We start from the raw sequence: 19,998 nt of genomic DNA, 5'->3' as shown, positions 1-19,998 counted from the left end.
TTCACTAACAACATCACCATTACCATCGACCCCACAATCAACACACATCCACACCACCACCATCACCACCAACGTCACCACACATCCCCAACACCACACACAGACACCACCACCGCACCACCACCTGGAGGACACCCTACCCTGCTGTTAGCCACACCACTATGACCACCACCACCACCACCTCCTCCCTTCATTTCCATCCATCACCTTTCGTCCTTTACACTACAAATTGGAGCAGCTTTTAAGAGTCCTTTGTAGACCATTTAGCTTGGGGGTAGAGGAATAGGAGTGAGGGGGAGGGAGGGAAGGGAATGTAGAGGAAGGGAAGGGAAGAATTCAAGCGTAGAAAGAGAAGGAAAGTAAAAGAATGATGAAGAGAAGAGGAGGTGGAGAAGGTTGTGTTGAGTCGTTGAACTGTAGGAGGAGGAAAAGGACAAGAAGAAGAAGGAGGAGAAAGATAAGGAGATAGAGGAGGAGAGATGTAGAAACAATAAAAGAACTAAAAGATGGAAGTGAAGGAGATGGTGTCTTGAAACTGCAAAGCAAAAAGATGGACGGAGAAAACGAGGAGGAGGAGGAGGAAAATGAGGAAGAGAAAGAGGAGGAGGAGAAAGAGGAGGATACAACACTGCGAACAAGGGAAGAACTCAAAGACGAGATATAAAAGATAGAGAACAGATAAAAACTCTTGAAAACACAAAACAAAAGGATGAAAAAGGAGGCAAATAATAAAAAAAAAAAAAAACAAGACGGAGATTGGGAATAAAGACAAGCAGGAACAAGGAAGAGGAGGAGAAAGGTTGGGAGGAGAAGGAAGAGCCGTAGGTGAAGGAGAAGAAGGAAGATAAGACTGCTAAAGGGATTATGATCTGCTAATGAGCGAATTGGCACCACGCCAGGAACACCTTTGCGTCCAGCTGTGATATCTGACCATTTGCTCCCCCCCCCCTTCACCCTTCCTTCCTCCTCTCCCACTTATTCTCTCTTCCTCCTCTTCTCATCATTCTTCTTCTCCTCCTTGTTGCTTTTTCTTCTCATCTTTTTCTTCTCATCTTTTTCTTCTCATCTCTTGCTTTTTCTTCTCATGCTCCTCTTCCTCCTCCTTCCACCTCTTCTCATCACCCTTCTCCTCCTTCTCCTTTTCTTCTTTCTCTTACTTTTTCTTCTCATCCCCCTTTTCCTCATTCTTCTTCTCTATCTTCTCTTCTTCCTCTTCCTCTTCTCTTATCCTACTCTTCTCTCCTCTTCTCTCTCTCGCATCCCTACATTTATCATCATTTCCGTCTTCTCATTTTTTCTTCGTCATTTTTTTCTTCTTTCTTTATTTTTTTTTGCTTTCTTGCTTCTTTCTTACTTTATTTATCTCTTTTCCTTTTCTTCTGTGTTATTTTATTTCGCTATTTCTTGTGTCCTCCATCATTGCCATTTTCCTGTTTTCTTTTCTATTTTTTTTATTTCCTGTTTTCCTTATTTCCTCTCTCATTCTTGCTTGTACTGTCCTTCATATCTTGCTTCATTATGCTTCTTTATCCTCTCTCACTATCCACTCTCCTTCTCTTTCTCTCTCTCTCTTTTCCCTTTTCTATTTTATTTTATACCTTTCCTTGTATTTATTTTTTCTCTTTCTTTTTCTTTCTCTTCTTTTTCTTCATCCTCTTCTTGTTCTTCTTGTTCTTCCTTTTCTCCTTCTCCTCCTCCTCCTCCTCCTCCTCCTCGTCTTTCGCCTAGAGCCTCGAGTCGTATTCAAATTGGCGGTGAGAAGTCAAGTTCCCCTCCTGCGGTGCTTAAGTAACCATTAAGGACTCGTAACTCGCCATGAAACGCGGAAAAGTAATAAACGTGATTGAAAACGTGTCAAGAAAAAAATTAACTGATTATATGTTTAGATTCTTTGCTGCGGTTGTTTGTTTATTCTATTGGGTACGTAATTGTTTTTCAGTATTTTTTTTAATGATTATTTGTGTGTGTGTGTGTGTGTGTGTATGTGTGTGCTGCCTGACCTTACTCATTTGTATATTAAAGTGTAAAGACAAGCTCATTCCGCTGCGTCTTTTAGCACAGTCTTAACATTCCTTTAAAACCACATGCGTCTGGGAGAGGACAGGTAGACAGATAGGCAGGTAGACAGGTGGGGCAGCAGGAAAGGTGAGGCGGCAGCAAGCTAATGTAACCTTCGTGTTCTCTTGCCAGCGTTCCATCCTTTCCTTGTCAACGGGGCATCAACCTTCCCTTGGCGTCTCTGTGTCTCTTCTGTCCCTTAAGTGCTGTCTCTCTCTGGTTCCCCTCTGTCTCTCCCTCGGGTTCTCATTTGGCGTCTTGTCGGGGGATGAGAAGCTACTCTACACGTGCCGAGGCTCTGTGGGCGTCTGGGTGTCCGGGAGGAAGAGAAAAGGGACGTGTGAAGGTATAGCACTGTAGTTGAACACCGTGGTACAAAGAAGGACACGTGTAGGGTGTTGGGTTTTGCGAGGCGTGAAGTTGGTGGGGCAAGGGTGTGTTGAGGTCAGGGTGCGGTGGTGTTGTTGAGGTGTTGTCAAGGTCAAGATGAAGACAAGGGGCTGTAACTCATGAGAGTATATATATGCGTCGCTTTATGAGGGTTCTTAGTCATGTGCTGCTGTCATGGGTGGGGGCGGTGTTGTGAGGGCGTGGGTGTTGTTACTGGGGTGTTGTTGCGTGGTCTTCCTAGTGTCCATTTCGTCAGTAGCGCTAAGAAAGGTCATCCATCGTCTTGGTTAAGGAGAGCAGTTCTTTAAATAGCACATGAACCTATTACAAGTGCTGAGCCGCGTCTTAGCGAACACTCATCCATAAATCTAGTTCGTCCCTGTTCAGCTCCTTCACTGCATTATGAAACCATTCACAACACTGAAGGCAAAGTATAGAATATTTTTAGAGCACCTGCAAGGAAGAAAATGGGATAAAGACGGTAGGTTATCCAATGTGTAGTAAGTGTTATCCTCAGAGGTGGCTGTAGAAAAAATAATAAGTGTTTTAGTGGTTTGTGATTTAGGAAACATGTCAGATAGCAGTGAAAGGGTTAAATGACACTTTCTCGTAAATCACTGTAATTTAACTGAGTGTCATTCATGAGTCGCTTCCTTATTTAATGGACACTCGCTAATAAGGCCATTCTCTTCAACTTGGCTTACCGATATTCAAGAGTCGGATGCTTGCAGTTTAACAGACTAACAATACAAGTCAGTTTCTCGCCATGTAAGACAGTCACTCTTAAGTCAGTTTTTTTTTACTTATTTAGCACTTACAAGTCAGTTTCTTCACATTTAACGGAGTCACTCGTAAATCAGATCCTTCCAGTTTACCGGCCCGTCCTTCATAAGTCATTTTCTCTTCCAATTTAACGAGCAGTAACTTAAAAAAAAATTCAGTACCTGCCCAATTAAGTGAATGATTGTTTATGTCACTTCCTCCTCACTGAACGAAATCACTAAATCAAGTCCTGCTGGTTATAACGGACTGCCACCCATCCATCGCTCCCCCTCATTTTAAAGAAGAACCACCAAGTCACTTCTTTCTCATATAACGACCACTCACTAACTCAAACCTACCTGGAATAAACAAACAATCACCTATAACTCTTTAGTCCTCCCGTTCATCCCTCCCTCCCCTTCACCTCTTCGCCCCCCTCGACGCAGCAGTCCCTCACTTCCAGACCGTATCGTGGGCCATTTAGCGGACAGTCACCCACCCATTGTTTAATCGGTCCCTGCAGAAGCTCGGCGGGTCAGTCATCCCGCTCAATATAGCAGTCACTCTCTCATCTCCATATTAAAGAAGATATCGGTGGACATCATTTCAGCAGAGACCGTGTATGGAGTGAATGGGTTGTCGCTGTCTTATCATACCAGCAAGGACCGTGGATGCTATGTGACAGAGAGAGAGAGAGAGAGAGAGAGAGAGAGAGAGAATGGGGGACTCCTATCTCCCCGTGGGTCTCTACATTCGTGTGCTATATTTAAATCCAGCTTCCCTTTCTTCACAACCTCGTCACCTTTACACCTTCGTCTTGCTCTTTACTTGTCTCCACAGAACCCTTTCCCTCACCACTACCACCACCACTCACCTACCACAACAAAGCGAACATTTTCACCACAGTTACACATTCCCTAATTGGCCATAACCTGTAGGCGCCCCTTCTCTTCCATCTCTCCCCAATAAACTCCAAACAGGTCCTGCTGAGTCAATAAAACCTGATACCCCAACGGCCCCACAGCCCCGCCGCCCCACAGCCCCGTCGCCCCAGCCCTACCCGAGCCCCACACGCTAAGGTAATTTCTACATGGATTCTACTTGTGTTTACGATCTGTCTCGCCGGGATGACCTCGGAGGAACGTCAACAAAGGGACATCAATCGTCTCTCGGAAGGAATCTTTGTGATTGTTTACGAGCCGCGGCGACACTGTGGACAGGCGGCAGGTGAGGCGGCTGAGAGTGATGGCTCCCGTGTCTCGACAGTGTGAGGCCGCCATGAGGGAGGCGACGTGATGAAGCCGCCTGGCCGAGGAATCACCAAGAGGTTTCTGCGCCTCGTGCTTCACTAAAGAGAGAGTCTTGCTGCGGCGCGCAACACGAGTAGGAGGAAAGTATGAAGGACACGCACTACCTGACACTTGTTGTGGCGACCACCACGACACGCCGCGCCGCCACAGTGACCTCAGCACGGGACACAGAGAAACACAGGTGAAGGGAGATAACAACCCAGTGGCAGCAACACAGGTTAAGTGGGAGGACAACACAACAAGGGGCAGCAACACAGGTGAAGAGGGAGCAACACAGGAGAGGAGAGAGGGCACACAACACAACAGTGGCAGCAACACAGATGAGAGGAAGACAACAGTGGCAGCAACACTCACTACTCCATGACGAGCACCAGCTCCGTCTCGGTGCGGAACACTTCCTTCAGCTGCACGGTGCGCTGCGCCTGTCGCAGCAGCGCGCACACGCCCACCTCGTGCAGGATGTCCGAGGTGCAGTCGGCGCCGAGACGCCATCGGGACGAGAACTTTGCCGCGAACTCTTCTCCAGTGATGCGATGGCGGCAGTGGTAGACCACGGCGAACTGGCCCCTGCGGGAGAGGAGGGCGGGGTTAGGGGGGTGCACTTTTGGGTGTGGGTGTGTGGATAGGATGAGGATGGGAAGTGTGGAGACAGGACATGTGGTATGGGGTGCTGGGAGCGGTGTCGGGGCAGGGAAGTTGTGGTGGTGGTGGTGGTCGTGTGGGTGGTGGTGGTGGTGTTTTGGCTCACTGGTCACCCTGTGGGAGAGGAATGGTTAGCGTGCACTCAGGAAGTAATTCACATAATAAACTGAATTTGCTTTGGTGAGGAAGGCGGGCGCGAGGAGGGTGGGGGCGGGGCTGGCTGGCGGGCCTCTCAGGGGCGTAACACCAGCAGTGTCTATCTTCAGCGGCATTAAGTGCTATTAGTCAAATTGTTCTTCCTTATTGGAACGGCTGCGTCAGATAGCTGAAGGCTGCGCCAAATTACACCATCGTGACGAACAATATTCTAATCCAATCTTCCCGCCACTCGTAAAGCACCGGTAATATCCACACTTTTCCTCGCACACACACACGTTTTTTTCTTCTTTCCTCTCAACCATCAACTATTATTTTTCTTTAGCTGTAAAACCCTGTGATGTTGCCGGCAGCCGCTCCTTCACCCGGGACTCCCTCATTAAAGAATAAATAGGATGTCGGCATGTACACACGACCCTCGCGGCGTGTACTTAGGCGGGCATCCTTCTTGCCTCCCTTCCTGAGTCCAGTAACTCCCGGAGGCTCATAGGAAGAAGTCCGGTTGGAAGGGAGTGAGAGAACATGAGAACCCAAACCCATTACATGAAAATTCAAACTCCACTGCACCAGAATCAGAACAAAACATGAAAACACCCATTACATCAGAACTCAAGCCCCAGTACACCAGAATTAGAGTCCTTTACACTCAAGCTCAACCCCATTACATAAAGGTTCGAATCTCTTATGCCAGAAATGGAAGCCCTTGCAGCAGGAATGGGGCGACCTCTCTCACACCGGGCGTTGTGTGTCGTGTGGTGCTAATTTATCAGATTAAGAGAGATGACAACAAGGTCCCGGCGGGCAGTAACTCAATAAACCCGCCGCGTGAGGCTCGTCCACGTGGAGAGAGAGGGAGAGAGAGAGAGAGAGAGAGAGAGAGAGAGAGAGAGAGAGAGAGAGAGAGAGAGAGAGAGAGAGAGAGCGACTGCCTTTTTTATTCTTTCAACCGATCATCGTCTATTGAATCTTGACTGTCTTAAGCATTACCCACCAAAAAATTATCCTTATTTTACTTACGTTATTTTCATAGTCACACTGATTTTCTGGTTCATCTCTAACTCACCGCCTTGATTCACCCCTTTAATAATACCAAGCTGTGTTTTGTCTATTTGTCTTTTTTTTCTGCCTTTTTTTCATCACTGTTTGCTTTGTTTTTATGGCTGCGCAAGAAAGGAATGAGGATCGTACAAGTGGCAGATTCCTTCTCGCTAAAGATGGTGTTTAGTGTCTCGGGAAGCAGCGGGGGACGCACTTAGGCTCAAATTAATGCTTTCAGGAGAGAACGAAACCCATTGTTCTCTGTAACTTATTCCCTCTCTTTTAGTCTCCTAAGTATTTTATGTATCTGTAAGGAGAGATGTTCAGTAGCTCATCTCCTCCTCCTCCTCCTCCTCCTCCTCCGTCTTCTCCATCCCTGACACATTCCCGTCACACTCATCCCTTCAGTCTCCCCAGCTCCTCCCCAGTCCCTCCTCACTCCTCCCCCAGCAAGACCGAGTAACGCGGGAGCTGTTCAGAGCGGGAAGAAAACCCGTTTTGTGAGTCTGGGGAAGTTAAGGGACGGACTCTCGGATTTAGACATGCCCCTGTGAGGTTTAGTGTGTATGTGGAAGATTCTACTTAGAAATATGGGAGTGTGACTGTAGTGTGTGTGTGTGTGTGTGTGTGTGTGTGTGTGTGTGTGTGTGTGTGGCCGTGGCTGGTAGCGGTGGGTGGCCTATGTTAACTGGCTTCCTTGTAATTAAAGTAGTGAGGGTCATTTGGTCTGATGGTTTGCCGCGATTCACCTACACGCCCTGAGTACTGAGCGGCTGAAGCCAAGTGTACTTTAGTTATCCTGGCGGCGGCTACACGTGCCCTTGTGTCCTTCCAGCCTTGCCTTCAGTGTCACCCTGGAAGCTCGGACCGTCTACCTGGGGCCTTCTTTTGTTGAGTAGTGTAGCGTAATTAAACAGTAAAAGGGTTTGTTATTCTTTTTAAGCCCCTCTCCTTTCTTCACTCTGGCACTTCTGACCATCTACCTGGGACCTTTCTGTCTGTGTTCCATCTCTTCTCTTTTACTTGTTTGTTATTCTTCGTTATTCTCTGTAACTTATCCCCTCTCTTTTATTATCCCAAGTATATCGTGTGTCTGTAAGGAAAGATGCTCAGTAACTCATCTCCTCTTCCTCCTCCTCTTATCGTGTCTTCACCTTATTCCCCAATGACTAATCGACCTTTTCCCCGTCCATCGCCCTCCTCCAGACCTCAGCTGGCCTCGTATCAGCATGTCGCTTGGTGTAATGGACTGGAAACTTATCGGAAACAAAGCCAGACCCTCATTAAGTCCCCCTCGTCCTCCGTGCTTCAGTGTAGAGGCGGTGAATCACTACTATCAGCGGCTTGGTGGAGCGCTGGTCACTGAGGCACCTCCCAACACGGCCCTCACTCCATATCAACAGCCTGGCTCATTTATCCGCGCCCCATATCCATCCTTGACTCGGTTATCCGCGGAAACATCAATTAAAGCCACTCGCTGCGTAAGGCTCCAGGTGGCCAATCATCACCGCCATCACTCTCAGGACCGCTCTAATTGGCTGATTGGCGTCTAATCCTTAAAACACACACTCGGGGCGGCGGAGGCGAATCACGTGGGCACTGAGGACAAGGCGGGGAGTTCAATGAAGGGCGTCACCGTAGATAAACGTGAGACTGGTCGTGTTCTCGTCTCCGATAACGTTTGAACGCCTCCTGCAGATCCACCCTCCCCCCACCCGCAGCAGGCTGGGAGGTCGTCGGGCTCCTGTGGGGGGCGGCAACGACCCGGTACAAGATGTAGTCGTATATCTTATTCAGGTCTCGAGGGAGTCCCCAGAAAGGCTTACAGAGAGAGAGAAAGAGAGAGGAAGAGAGAGAGAGAGGTATGTACCCTGCCCCCTCACCGTCTCGTGTCACCCTCGCCACACGCACGCCACGGAGAGAAAACATCCCGCCGCTCCTGTAAGGCAATGCTGGATGCTGCTTGACTGTCAATTCACCGCAACCTCGCGAATCGGCAGCGTGTTGGCGCCACGAGCTGAGTGGGCGTCCCGGAGAACTGTGCTTCGGGAATTCACCTTTTCCCTATTTCAGTTGCCTTTTTTTTCTTTCTTCCTTAACGAATGAACCTTTTTTCCTGTTTCATCTATTTTTTTTTTCTTATCCTTTTTTTTTCCTTGTCTGTCTGTCTGTCTGTCTTTCTTTGATTCTTTTAATTATTCCGTTAATTTGTGTAGCTTCCCTTTTTTTACGGTTGTGATTTTTTTTCTTTAATTATTTGCTTTTCCTTCACCTCCTCCTCCTCCTCCTCCTCCTCCTCCTCCTCCTCCTCCTCCTCCTCCTCCTTATCTATGAGTAATTGTTAGTCATTCCTCTAGTCATCTTTTCCATTTTTTTTCTTTTAGTTATGTTTATTTATACTTTTGTCTGACAGTTATGCCTTTCACCGCCCCCCGCCCACACACACACACACACACACACACACACACACACACACACACACACACACACACACACACACACATTATTCACGGCCCATAAACGTTCACAAACACACACGCAAGCTTTCCCTTCCCCACGCGACCAGAGAGAGAGAGAGAGAGATGGATGCTCCTTCACTTTGTCTTCACAGTAAGAAAGAAATTACCTCACACTAACGAAAGGTTTATTTTTATTTATTTTTTTTCAAATTAGAGGAGGAAGAGGAGGAGGAGGAGGAGGAGAACAACGGCCTACCTCTTTCATATTAGGTAGGTTATATAAGAGAGAGAGAGAGAGAGAGAGAGAGAGAGAGAGAGAGAGAGAGAGAGAGAGAGGGTGTGTACCACTTAAAGGGAGGAGTTCTATCTCAATCTTCACTTAATCACCTTCAATTTCTTCTTTACCTCCCTTAATCTCCCTCGGGTTTACTTCTTCCTCCTCCTCCTCCTCCTCTTCCTCCTCCTCCTCTTCTTCCTCCTCCTCTTCCTCCAGCTCGTTTAATTTCACGCTACGTTCTTCAAGATTGTTTATTATCAAGTTCTCATTTATTATTTAGCAATTGTAGTGATGTTGTAGCTCTTCATCTCAGTTTCGTCTTCCTTTATTGTAGAGATGATTTTATTTCCTGGTTTGGCTTTTGTTTCTTATTTGCTGTAATTTAATTTTTCTCTAATTTTCCGATCGCATTTTTCTTTTCACTCTCCTTTGTTTTATTTCCTTTGTTTTTTTTTTTTTTTTCGTTATATCTTTTCTCTTTCTTTATTCTGATTTTTATTTCCTTATCGTCTTCCTTCGGTATCTTATTTTCACGTTTTGATTGTATTTTCTTATCCTTCCTCTTTATTTCGTCTTGTTCATGTTTTCTTCCCAGCTTTTATTCTGTTACCTCAGTTATTATTTCCGTATTCCTTTCTCTCCTTGATTTCGTTGTTTCAATCTTCTATCCCCAATCTATTTTTTTTTTTTCATCTTTTTTCCGTTTATTTTTGCCGCTCAATTACTCTTTTTTTCGTAATATTCAATCTCTTCACCTTTTAGTTTCACCTTTCCTTTCTTTATCTTGCAACCTCATCATACCTTTCACCTCCTCCGTCATTTAATACACTCATTCCACCTCCCTTTCCTTATCTTAGTGTATATTCCTCCTGTTCCATTTACTTCCCTTCTTTATCTTGCAACCTCAGCCCGTCCACTTTCATCCTTTATCTCTTCACACTGACCTAAACTAAACTAAGGTCATTCACTCCCAGATATCCTGAACCTACAGTCCCTAATCCTTCAGTCTAATCCTCGGACTAACTTATCCTGTAAGATCTCACAATAGTTAAAATTTACGCCCTTGAATCTTTAACCAATCCTGTGTAATTAAGTATCCTTCAGTGTCACGTGTATGTATGGGCGTGGCCAGGTGTAAAGAAACGTGGAAGAGGAAAAGGGAAGGGTAGTTAAATGGGGAGATATCAGCACCACCACTACCAACAATAATAACAACAACAACAACAACAAATAAGTTTAGATGCATTATTTTTTTCATTTGTTTTATTGTCACGTTCTTGCATAACTGACTGACTAAATGACTGAATGACTGAATGAATAAATTGATTAGTGAATGTTTTTTTAATGCTTGAGAGAGAGAAAGAGGGAGACAGAGAGAGAGGGGGAGAGGGGAGAGTGGGGGAAGAGAGCTCACCCGGCCGGCAACACACAGTAGAAACCTTACCACTTACTACTCTGTTCACTGGTAACTTAATCCAATAAATACGCCTTAAAAATAAACAAGCAATAGATGGAAAGAAGAAAAAAGGTGAAAATTCATCAGGTTTCCGTGTTCCCTTTTTCTCTTCACTTTTAATCAAACCTCTTTTATTTAATCCACTTACTTAAATTCGGATGGAAAGTTGTGGTTACGAGAGAGAGAGAGAGAGAGAGAGAGAGAGAGAGAGAGAGAGAGAGAGAGAGAGAGTAATGAAGAAACAAAAGAGAGGAAAACACGAATAAAGGAAGGAGGCGAAGGAAACTAAAAATACAAGACAGTAATTGAAGGAAATATGGAGAAAAAGGGAGGGAGAAAGAATAAGGGAAGAAAGGGAGAAATGAGGGAAAGGGAGACGGGGATAAGGGAGTAAGGGAGAACCACCTTGTTCCCCCCATCACCCTGAACTTGCTTATGACTCACATGTGCAACTTAACACCACCACCACCACCACCACCACCACCACCACCACTGCCACCGCCGCTGCCGCCACAGAACACAAGATACAAGGGTGCTATGGGCTGTATCTTCCCTCTCTCTCTCTCTCTCTCTCTCTCTCTCTCTCTCTCTCTCTCTCTCTCTCTCTCTCTCTCTCTCTCTTGGTTAGTTGTTTTAGTTATTCTTTCTTTTTTTTCCTTCTGTTTTATTTGTCTTCTACTTTCCATTTTCGCTTTGATTGTCCCCTTGTCATTATTCTCTCCTTTCTTCCTTCCTTCCTTCCTTCCTTCCTTCCATCCGTCCTTCTTGAGTATAATATCTTCTTTACTTCCATTTCTCTCTCATAAGCAAACACACACACACACACACACACACACACACACACACACACACACACACACACACACACACACACACACACACGTGAGCTAAACGAGTTCCACCAAAACCAGTCACTCTGGGCCTCACCTGGTCTTCATTTGGCTCCAAGTATGTTATTTTTTTATTATTATTATTTTTATCATCATTATCATCATTGTCGTTGTTGTTGTTGTTGTTGTTGTTGTTGTTGTTGTTGTTGTTGCTGTTGCTGGGGGTGGTGGTGGTTGTGGTGTTATTGGTGCTACTAGTGTTTCACGCCCTCTACTACAATAATTATTTACGCTACTACTACTACTACTACTACTACTACTATCCAGATGTCTGCAGGTAACACACACACACACACACACACACACACACACACACACACACACACACACACAGACAGACACACACACACACCTGCCCCAGCTAAATTAGGTTCCTAGGTCATCACCTCCAGTAGAGGCGAGCCTTGTGTTACTAACGACTTGAGAAAAAAATAAATAAAACTAAACGTGTATTTAGTGCAGGGACGTTCATGGTGATACTGTTTCTTTTTTTTCTCTATCTCTTTTTTTTTTCTCTCTTTCTGTGGCATTTGACGAAGGGGGGAAGGAAAGGAGATGACACGTTTGATGTACCTTTTTTTTTATGTAAGAGTGTGTCTGGAAAAGGACAATACAAAATACAGCAATTAAGAAAAATAGAAAAAAAAATAGACGTTATGAAGATGCCACTCCTAAAAGAGAATTGTTAAAAGAGTATCCAAAATTATGATGTGTTATGATTTGCTAGTAAGTGTTGATGTTTCCTTGACTGCCAACTAGAACTTCACTTTTTTTTTTTCTGCTACTTTCTTTGAGTTTGTGAAAGTGTATTGAGAGGTTCCGGTTTTCCTTTTAGTCAGAGAAACATTTTTTTTTTTCTTCTTCATGCAGGAAATTTGCTACTTTGTAATTTTTTGGCTTTAGAGCAACCAAGTGTTATCTTATTCTGTTTCGTTTTTCCTTTTTTTCTCTCTCTCTCTCGTTTGCCAGAAGGAATTGGAGAGTAATTATCTTTTCTTTTTTTTTATTATTTTTTTTATATCTTACCTGCCAGCGAGTCCAGAGCAGCGTGTGGATGACCTGGGGGCTGTGGTCGGCAGTGGCAGTGTCAAGCGTGTAATGGTCAAGGCTTCCCGTCCTTTAAGAGTGCGCACCGCGGCTCCTGTGTGTAACCCTTAATTGCTATCGCCTTGTTTTGATGCCGGGGATTTAATACGCCACGTGCACACCTTCTCCGGGTCACCACCTCCTCTTCCTCCTCCTCCTCCTTCTTCTCTCCTCCTATTTTTCTCCTCTTTTTCCTCCTCTTTCTCCTCTCTTAGGGAAGGAGGAGAAACGAGAGGAGGAGGAGGAGGAGAGTTTAAAGTAAGATGAGGGGAGAGTCATAAAGTGATGAGAAATATTATGTGCCATGAAGGAGGAGAAAGAAGAGGAAAAGGAGGAGGAGGAGGTGAAGGTGAAGAACTGAAAATTAAGTGGAGTGATAAATTGTAATCCTCCTCCTCCTCCTCCTCCTCCTCCTCCTCCTCCTCCTCCTCCTCCTCCTCCTCCTCCTCCTCCTCCTCCTCCTCCTCCTCCTCAGAATCTATCATATCGTATCTTTTCTTTCTTTTTCTCTTCTTCACATTTTCTTAGTTTCTCCTCCATTGGCGTCGATTAAGTAGATGATGTATGCCTTTATATGATGTTTATTTAATTCATTTGCTCATTTTCTAACTTCTATTTTCTCACGATGACTTCATTGCTTCGTATTCCCCCTCACTTGGAGTTCGATCCCTTTAATGATTGTGAGCTCCATGTTCTTCTCTTCCTCCCACTTTTTGTTCACCTCCCAAGACACAGCCTCCCCACTCTCTCTGTCTCTCTCTCTCTCTCTCTCTCTCATCACACCTATTTATATCTTGTTCCCTCGTTCCCTCTCTGCCTTTTCCCCTTTCATCTCGCACCCTCCTCTCTCCCCATCCTCCTGTCCTCTCTCCCGTCCTCCCGCCCTCTCTCTCCCAGCTCCTATGACTCACGTGGGAGAGGCGAGGCAGTTAAGTGTTTCGTAAAGGCGTCCCAGTGAGCCTGTGCCAGTCTCCCATTAGGTCACATGACACAGAGCCACACCTTCCCCAGACGTTCCTTGCTTTGCCTGTTGTCTGTCGATTGAGGTCGTTGGTATTTGATTATTTTGTTTATTTTTCTGTGTCTGTTTGGTAAGTTGTGTTGTGTTATGTTGTGTTGCTGGGTTTTCGCTGTTTTATGGATTAGTTGATGTGTTTTGTGTTGTGTTGTGTTGTGTTGCTGAATTTCGCTGTTACACGTTGTTTTGTATTGATTTTTTTTTATTTTATTGAGTTGGGAGTGTCCAAGGGGGGAAAATTAATGTCTGGGGATAAAATGTCCAGGGGGAAAATGTCTTATATTCTGCTGGGTGGCTTGTTCTTGGGGTGACTGTCTGTTTGAATGTCTGTTTTTTTTGGGGGGTGTCTGTCTGAGTGTCTGTAATTACCTGGCTGTCTGTCAGGGTGGCGCAGGATTAGATATGAAAGAAGAACGCGTAAGTCAGTGAAAATTAGCACCTGTGTCACTGTTAATTAGTAAAGGAAGGTGGTGATCTTTATATTGATGCATGTATAATATTCCTGTGTATGTGTGTGTGTGTGTGTGTGTGTGTGTGTGTGTGTGTGTGTGTGATAATTAAAATGAATATCCTTTAAATATAACCTCGAAAGTGTTGCAAGTAGTAATGAAGGACAGCAAAGAAGAGGATGATGAAAGAACTGAGGGGAGTCACTTGAAGGAGAGGCAAGCTGGTTTTTCCCCTTCTCCCCCTTCCTCCCTACCACCTTCGCTTTCCACATGCCTCGGCCCCCAACTCCCCCCGGCAAAGAGGAAAAAAAAGGAGGGGGAAGAGGGGTAAAGAGCGTGTCAGGTGGTGATGGTGGTGGTAGTGGAAGTGTTGTTGTTGTTGTTGTTAGTGGTAATGATCGAAGAGAATGTGGAGGTAGTGATAGTGGTTGCAGTATTAATGGTGGAGGTGATGATGATGGTGGTGATGATGGTGATGAGGATAATGATGGTGGTGAAGGAGATAAAATTGAGATAGTGAGAAATACACCAATATCAATTTCACGGGAGAAAAGGGAGGAGGAACAGGAAGACGAGGATGTGGAGGAGGAGGAAGAGGAGGAGATGTAGTGGAGTTGGGTGCGGTGGAGGGGCGTGGGTCCCTGTGCCATCCTCCACCATTCCACCACGACGCCTTTTATCTCCTCCACGCCACCCACACCACCAGCTATTCTCCACCACTCCACCATGACAGTCCTTATCGCCTCACCGCCCGCGCCACCCACGCCTCCACGCCCACGCCTGTCCCCAACATCCTGTACCCTTGCACTGCTGATTAAAGGCTGGTGCCATTTCACAGTATCGACGTAAGAGGAAGGAGAGAGAGACTGGGTTAGGTTAGGTTAGGTTAGAAGTACAGGTGATAACAAAAGGCAGGTGTAAGGAAGATTGGCACCCTCCACCCCCAGGCACGTATCAGTTGCACGGTGTTAGTTTAGAAAAATTAAATAAAAAGATTGTTGGGAAATATTTTAAAGAATTGAAAGTGTTGAAAGTGAATGATGAAGCAAAGGGGAAAAGATGTTAATTGTAGAGGGATATAAAGAGGATAGAGGAGATTAATGAGCAAGCACAGAAAAGAAAGATATATCGTTAAAGGGTGGAGGAAAAAAAATAGAAGGGTGAAAAGGAGCCTTAAAGAAAGAATAAAGAGAATTTAAGGAAAATAAGAAGAAAAATTAAAGGAATATAGTTGTTTTAATTTGCTTGGAAAATTAAAAGAAAAGGAAAAAATTAGTAGTGAAAAATTACTTTAGAGAAAAGATAGAAATATTTTCAAACGTGTACTGAAATAAGTTCTCTCTGTTATGTTTGTTCTAATTCAATAAATTTCCCATGAAAACTTTCATCACACCCGCCACGAAAATAAGGAAAAAATCGAAAAAAAAATGAAATTGAAAAATATGAAAACACAAAACAGAAACACAGAAAAAAATATAAAGTGAAAGAAATAGAGAAATAATTACAGAACGTCAATTAGTTTCCATCTTGCTCATCATTACGAAACGAAGACAAAAAGAAAAAAAAAACGAAAAAGGAAAAAAAACACACTCCAACCTTGAAGAGAAGAATCATACCCTACTGACTCTTATTTTTATATCTTCTAATTATAAAGCAACAAAAATATATTGGAAAAAACAGAACAATTACTCATTTTACTCATCAAGGCTTATTGCAAGTTTCCTGCGTCCGGATATTAACGACCTAATTGGCTAGTTCTGACGGCACCCTTTGATAAATTGACGCTGCTGTTATGAGCATTAATTAAGAACAGCTTGATTTATTGAACCAAGCTTAGCGGGGAACCTTCCTCTCCCGCAAGCTACTGAGGGTAATGGTAATTCTCTCTCTCTCTCTCTCTCTCTCTCTCTCTCTCTCTCTCTCTCTCTCTCTCTCTCTCTCTCTCTCTCTCTCTCTCTCTCCAACAGTAGTAATAGTAGCAAAGGAAGAAGCAGAAGACGAAGAAAGAGGAGGAAGAAAAGGAGAAGAGAAAGAAAAAGAAGAAAGCGAAGAAGAAAAGAAAAAAAATAGAAAATAGAAGAAAAGATGATGCTAATAGTTTGGTGGTGAGCAATAAAAAAACGAAAAAGAGGAGGAGGAGAAGGAGGAGGAGAGTACAGGGGGTGAGTCAGGGATAAGGCAGGGAGTGGACAGGTAGTAGCTAGAGGGGGTGTGAGTGGGCGTGAGGGGAGACGCAGTACTTGTAATCTTGTTGGCATTTCCTGGCGGGCTGCGGGATTCTGCTTCATCCATCGGGGTAACTTATAAATCCTCTTAGAACACCTTATAAGGAAACGATAGGGTAGAGGCAATATACTCTCTCTCTCTCTCTCTCTCTCTCTCTCTCTCTCTCTCTCTCTCTCTCTCTCTCTCTCTCTCTCTCTCTCTCTCTCTCTCTCTCTCCTTCATTTTAATATCACATTTATCAATTTTCTTCATATTTATATCAGCAGTTTCAATTTCTTATCAGACAAGCTTCTTTTCTCCATGTAGCATTTTACTTCTTTATTTATTCATTTATTTTATCTATTTATTTATTTATTTATTCATTTATTGCTTATTCTTCTTCCAGTCGATCGTTTATGAAGGTAATTACGTTTGCCACTATTTACCACTACCATTACGAACGATAGGTCAAGATGTCCAACAACTTTTACCGCCTTCTATCACCATCATCAGGCCTTCCATTTATCAGTAGGTCTTATGATACAAAAAACCCAGATATTTCAGGAGTCCTCTGATATTTCACCGTTCTTCAGATATTTCAGAGATTTTTTTCATCTTTTTTTTTTTTTTTTTTCTTTTTACTCTCATCAGTGTTGTATTTCTCTGTCATCACCTCCGTAAGATAAAAAAAAAAAAAACTTATCACGGTTATATTTTGTTCTGGTAATAAATTCTCTTTGGTCAGGGCCATAAACAGGCGTGCCGTGAGTCATGAGTGTGAATTTATGAGAGGGTGAATGCACGTGTTTAAAGGAGGAGGCTTATTGTTATTGTCAGTAGTAGTAGTAGTAGTAGTAGTAGTAGTAGACTTGGTGTTTTTTAATTAATGGCTTCTCTTTGTTCTATATTTCCCTCCACCAAAACAAAAAGGTACATATTTTCTTCTCTTGCACGTATTTCACCTCTTTCTCTTATGTTTGTTTGTTTTTCCTCTTTCCGTGTCGTCAGTGGAGCACAATGTAACTCTGGTGAAACGCCTGACCTATTATTAAGCATATTTTTTTCTATCATTAACCTCCCTTCCCCCTCCCCCTCTCTCTCTCTCTCTCTCTCTCTCTGGGCAGGTTTTCCCCCTCCCTGCCCCCTCCACGCCATGCAGGTGGGAGAGACTCAACACCCAATAAGGCAGAACAATCAAGCGACCTACCAAATGAATTCCACATCCGCGCTGTCCGGTACATCTTCTTATTTCCAGACATTTATTATCCCTGGAGTCGCTCAGCTTAGAGATCCCGCGGCTTCGGCATTTAGCGCAGCAGGGAGCGAATACCCAAAGCCAGGAAGCTAATATCACTATTCTTCCTTTCTTCCTCCCTCCCTCTGCATTGCGATTAAAAAGTCTCCTTCAGAGCAACCCCTTCCGGAGGTAAGCGCTTTTAGCCCTCAGTAACCACAAGAGCCAAGCGTGTAGGTGTTAGGGTAAGAGTTACGCCCTTGTGATGGTGTGTAGTTAGGTTTAGCCCCATGTGACTGGCACCGCGAGGCTTGGCTGGCGAGGTTCTTGCACTCCGCCCAGGTGAGCCAAGCAGGGGTTCTCCGTTTTCTCTCGTCTTCTTTCCTCTCCAATTCACGCACTCCTCCACTACAATGCTCTCTCTCTCTCTCTCTCTCTCTCTCTCTCTCTCTCTCTCTCTCTCTCTCTCTCTCTCTCTCTCTCTCTCTCTCTCTCTCTCTGTCTTCTTTCCTCCCATCTCCGCCACCCCTCATCTCTTAACTTCCCTTGAGGGTGTAAGGGCGCGGCACGAGTAGGATACAAGATATCAAAGGGAAGTGAGAGGAAAGGGAGACAAGGCAACAAGACGGATGGGGATAATGATGCGGATGATGATGGAATGATGAAGGATAACGATGATCTGAATAAGGGAATGAGGGAAATTGGTACTCTGAATAATGAGGGGTATGTTAAATGAAGGTAAGGAGAGATAGGCAAGCAAACAGGCAATAGGATGGTTGATGAGGTGTAGGAGGGGGATAATGATAAAGGGGATGAGGGTGCAGGAGGAAGATAGGTAAATAATGTGGGATGAAGAATGAACAGGATGATGATGGTGAGGAAGAGGGAGGATGATGATAATAGAGAGGAAGAGATAAAGTGGATGAGAAGGTGAAGGAGGAAGAGGAGGATAAGTAAGAGATGTAAATGGAGAAATTGTGATGATCGTGTGGAAGAGTAAATAAAAAAAAAGAGAGAAAGAAAAGGAAGGTGTAAGTGAACAGAAGAGTTTTAAAACAAGAAATGATGAACAGAAGGAAAAAAAAGAAAGAAAAGGAAGGACGAGGATAGTAAATGAAGGAGAAAACGAAGATAAACAGAGAAAGAGAAAGAACAGAAGTAGGGAGCGGAAGGAAAAAGATGGCAAAGAAAGAAAAAAAAATGAACGAGAAGAAGGATATGGAGAACAAGGAGAAGGAGAAAGAGGAGGAAAATAACAGAGGAAAGAGACAAGAAACAACAGATAAAAAAAGGAGGAAGAAAAGAATGCAAAAAAAAAAAAAAAGAAACAAGAAAATGCGGAGGAAGAGAACAAGAAAGAGGAGGAGCAGAACAAGGAGGAAGAGGAAGAATTTCAATGAGTATCGAATGGTGATCCTGCAGAGCTAAGGAGATGCAGAAGATAAAGATGAGTCAGCAGGTAACTCGTCCTTTTGTAAACGCATTATTTTGCAAACTCGAGAGGTAGGCAAGGAAACTGAGCAGCGAGAACAGGTGGCGGGGGACTTGATACGTGCAAATTACTCAATAATGGTAGAATATAACGAGGAAAAACAAGACTAAGTAATATGAAACGCTGAACGAAAACGGGAATATTACATGAGGTTAGTTATGGAAAATTCGTATCGTTTTCTGCTCTTTCGTTCACTAGTGTTTTCATTTTCGTTCATTCATTCCTTTTACTTCACTGCCACTTACGTTATTTCCGCCAGACAGTGATGAAATTAATAATAATGAATGACAAGTTAAAAAAAAAAAACCGTGGGTGTTTAATCATACCGCTTTTATGTTGTACGATATTTTTGCGTCACTTAATTTCTAAAAAAAGGCACTTATGGGTTTGAATAAAGCTTTTAGTAACTTCCTTTATATAAAAATACAAAAGGTAGCTGGAATTTCTTACTTACCGTGTTTAAACTTTATTACCCAACTTGGCCGCAGGAAAGAGAGAGTAAGAAATAGTTAAGAAGGAAGGAAAGAAAAATAAGACCCAAAGAAAACGTAAGAAAAATAAGATACCAGTTTTTTTTCCGTATTAAATTTGCGTAACCTCCTGACGTGGCTGCAAGATTAAAAGGGGCGCTAAGTAAGAGTAGGAGTAAGAATGAGATAAGGGTAAGAAATCAAATTACGAATAGTTAGAGTGTGAAAAACGGCACTTTATTTGTTTATTTATTTATTTATTTTTATTTTATTTATTTATTTGTTTTTTTTTTTTTTGCATGTGTATTTTCTGTGACCAAAGAAATTAGGAAGAAAATAAATAATAAGAAAATAAAAAAAAATGCTTAAGGAAACAGGGAGGAATAAGAACACGAAACTGAGATGTAATAAGAAAAATAAAGAAAGAAAGAATAAGGAATAAAAACGAAAATAACAAAGAGAAATATGAAGAAAAGATACCTGAATAAAGAATAAAGAATAAAAACACGAAAATAACCAGGAAAAAAAAAACACCAAAAGAAAAAATAAAAAGCGCGAAAACAAAAACTAAAATACCAGTAGTTTTTTTTTCCGTGTTCAAATTTT

At 43.5% G+C, this 19,998-nt stretch overlaps 1 protein-coding gene across 1 annotated transcript in view; it reads right to left on the bottom strand.

Moving 5' to 3' along the window:
• LOC135093733 (muscle M-line assembly protein unc-89-like) overlaps positions 1 to 19,998 on the bottom strand; it is a 158,990-nt gene that overhangs the window by 102,643 nt on the left and 36,349 nt on the right. The window contains exon 2 of the mRNA XM_063993275.1: positions 4,875 to 5,087. Within this exon, the coding sequence (XP_063849345.1) occupies positions 4,875 to 5,087 (213 nt within the window). The remainder of the gene's footprint in view (positions 1 to 4,874; positions 5,088 to 19,998) is intronic.

The sequence above is a fragment of the Scylla paramamosain genome, chromosome 43, assembly GCF_035594125.1.
Source record: "Scylla paramamosain isolate STU-SP2022 chromosome 43, ASM3559412v1, whole genome shotgun sequence".
Classification (NCBI taxonomy): Eukaryota; Metazoa; Arthropoda; class Malacostraca; order Decapoda; family Portunidae; genus Scylla; species Scylla paramamosain.
This window is presented reverse-complemented; position numbering and strand designations above follow the sequence as displayed.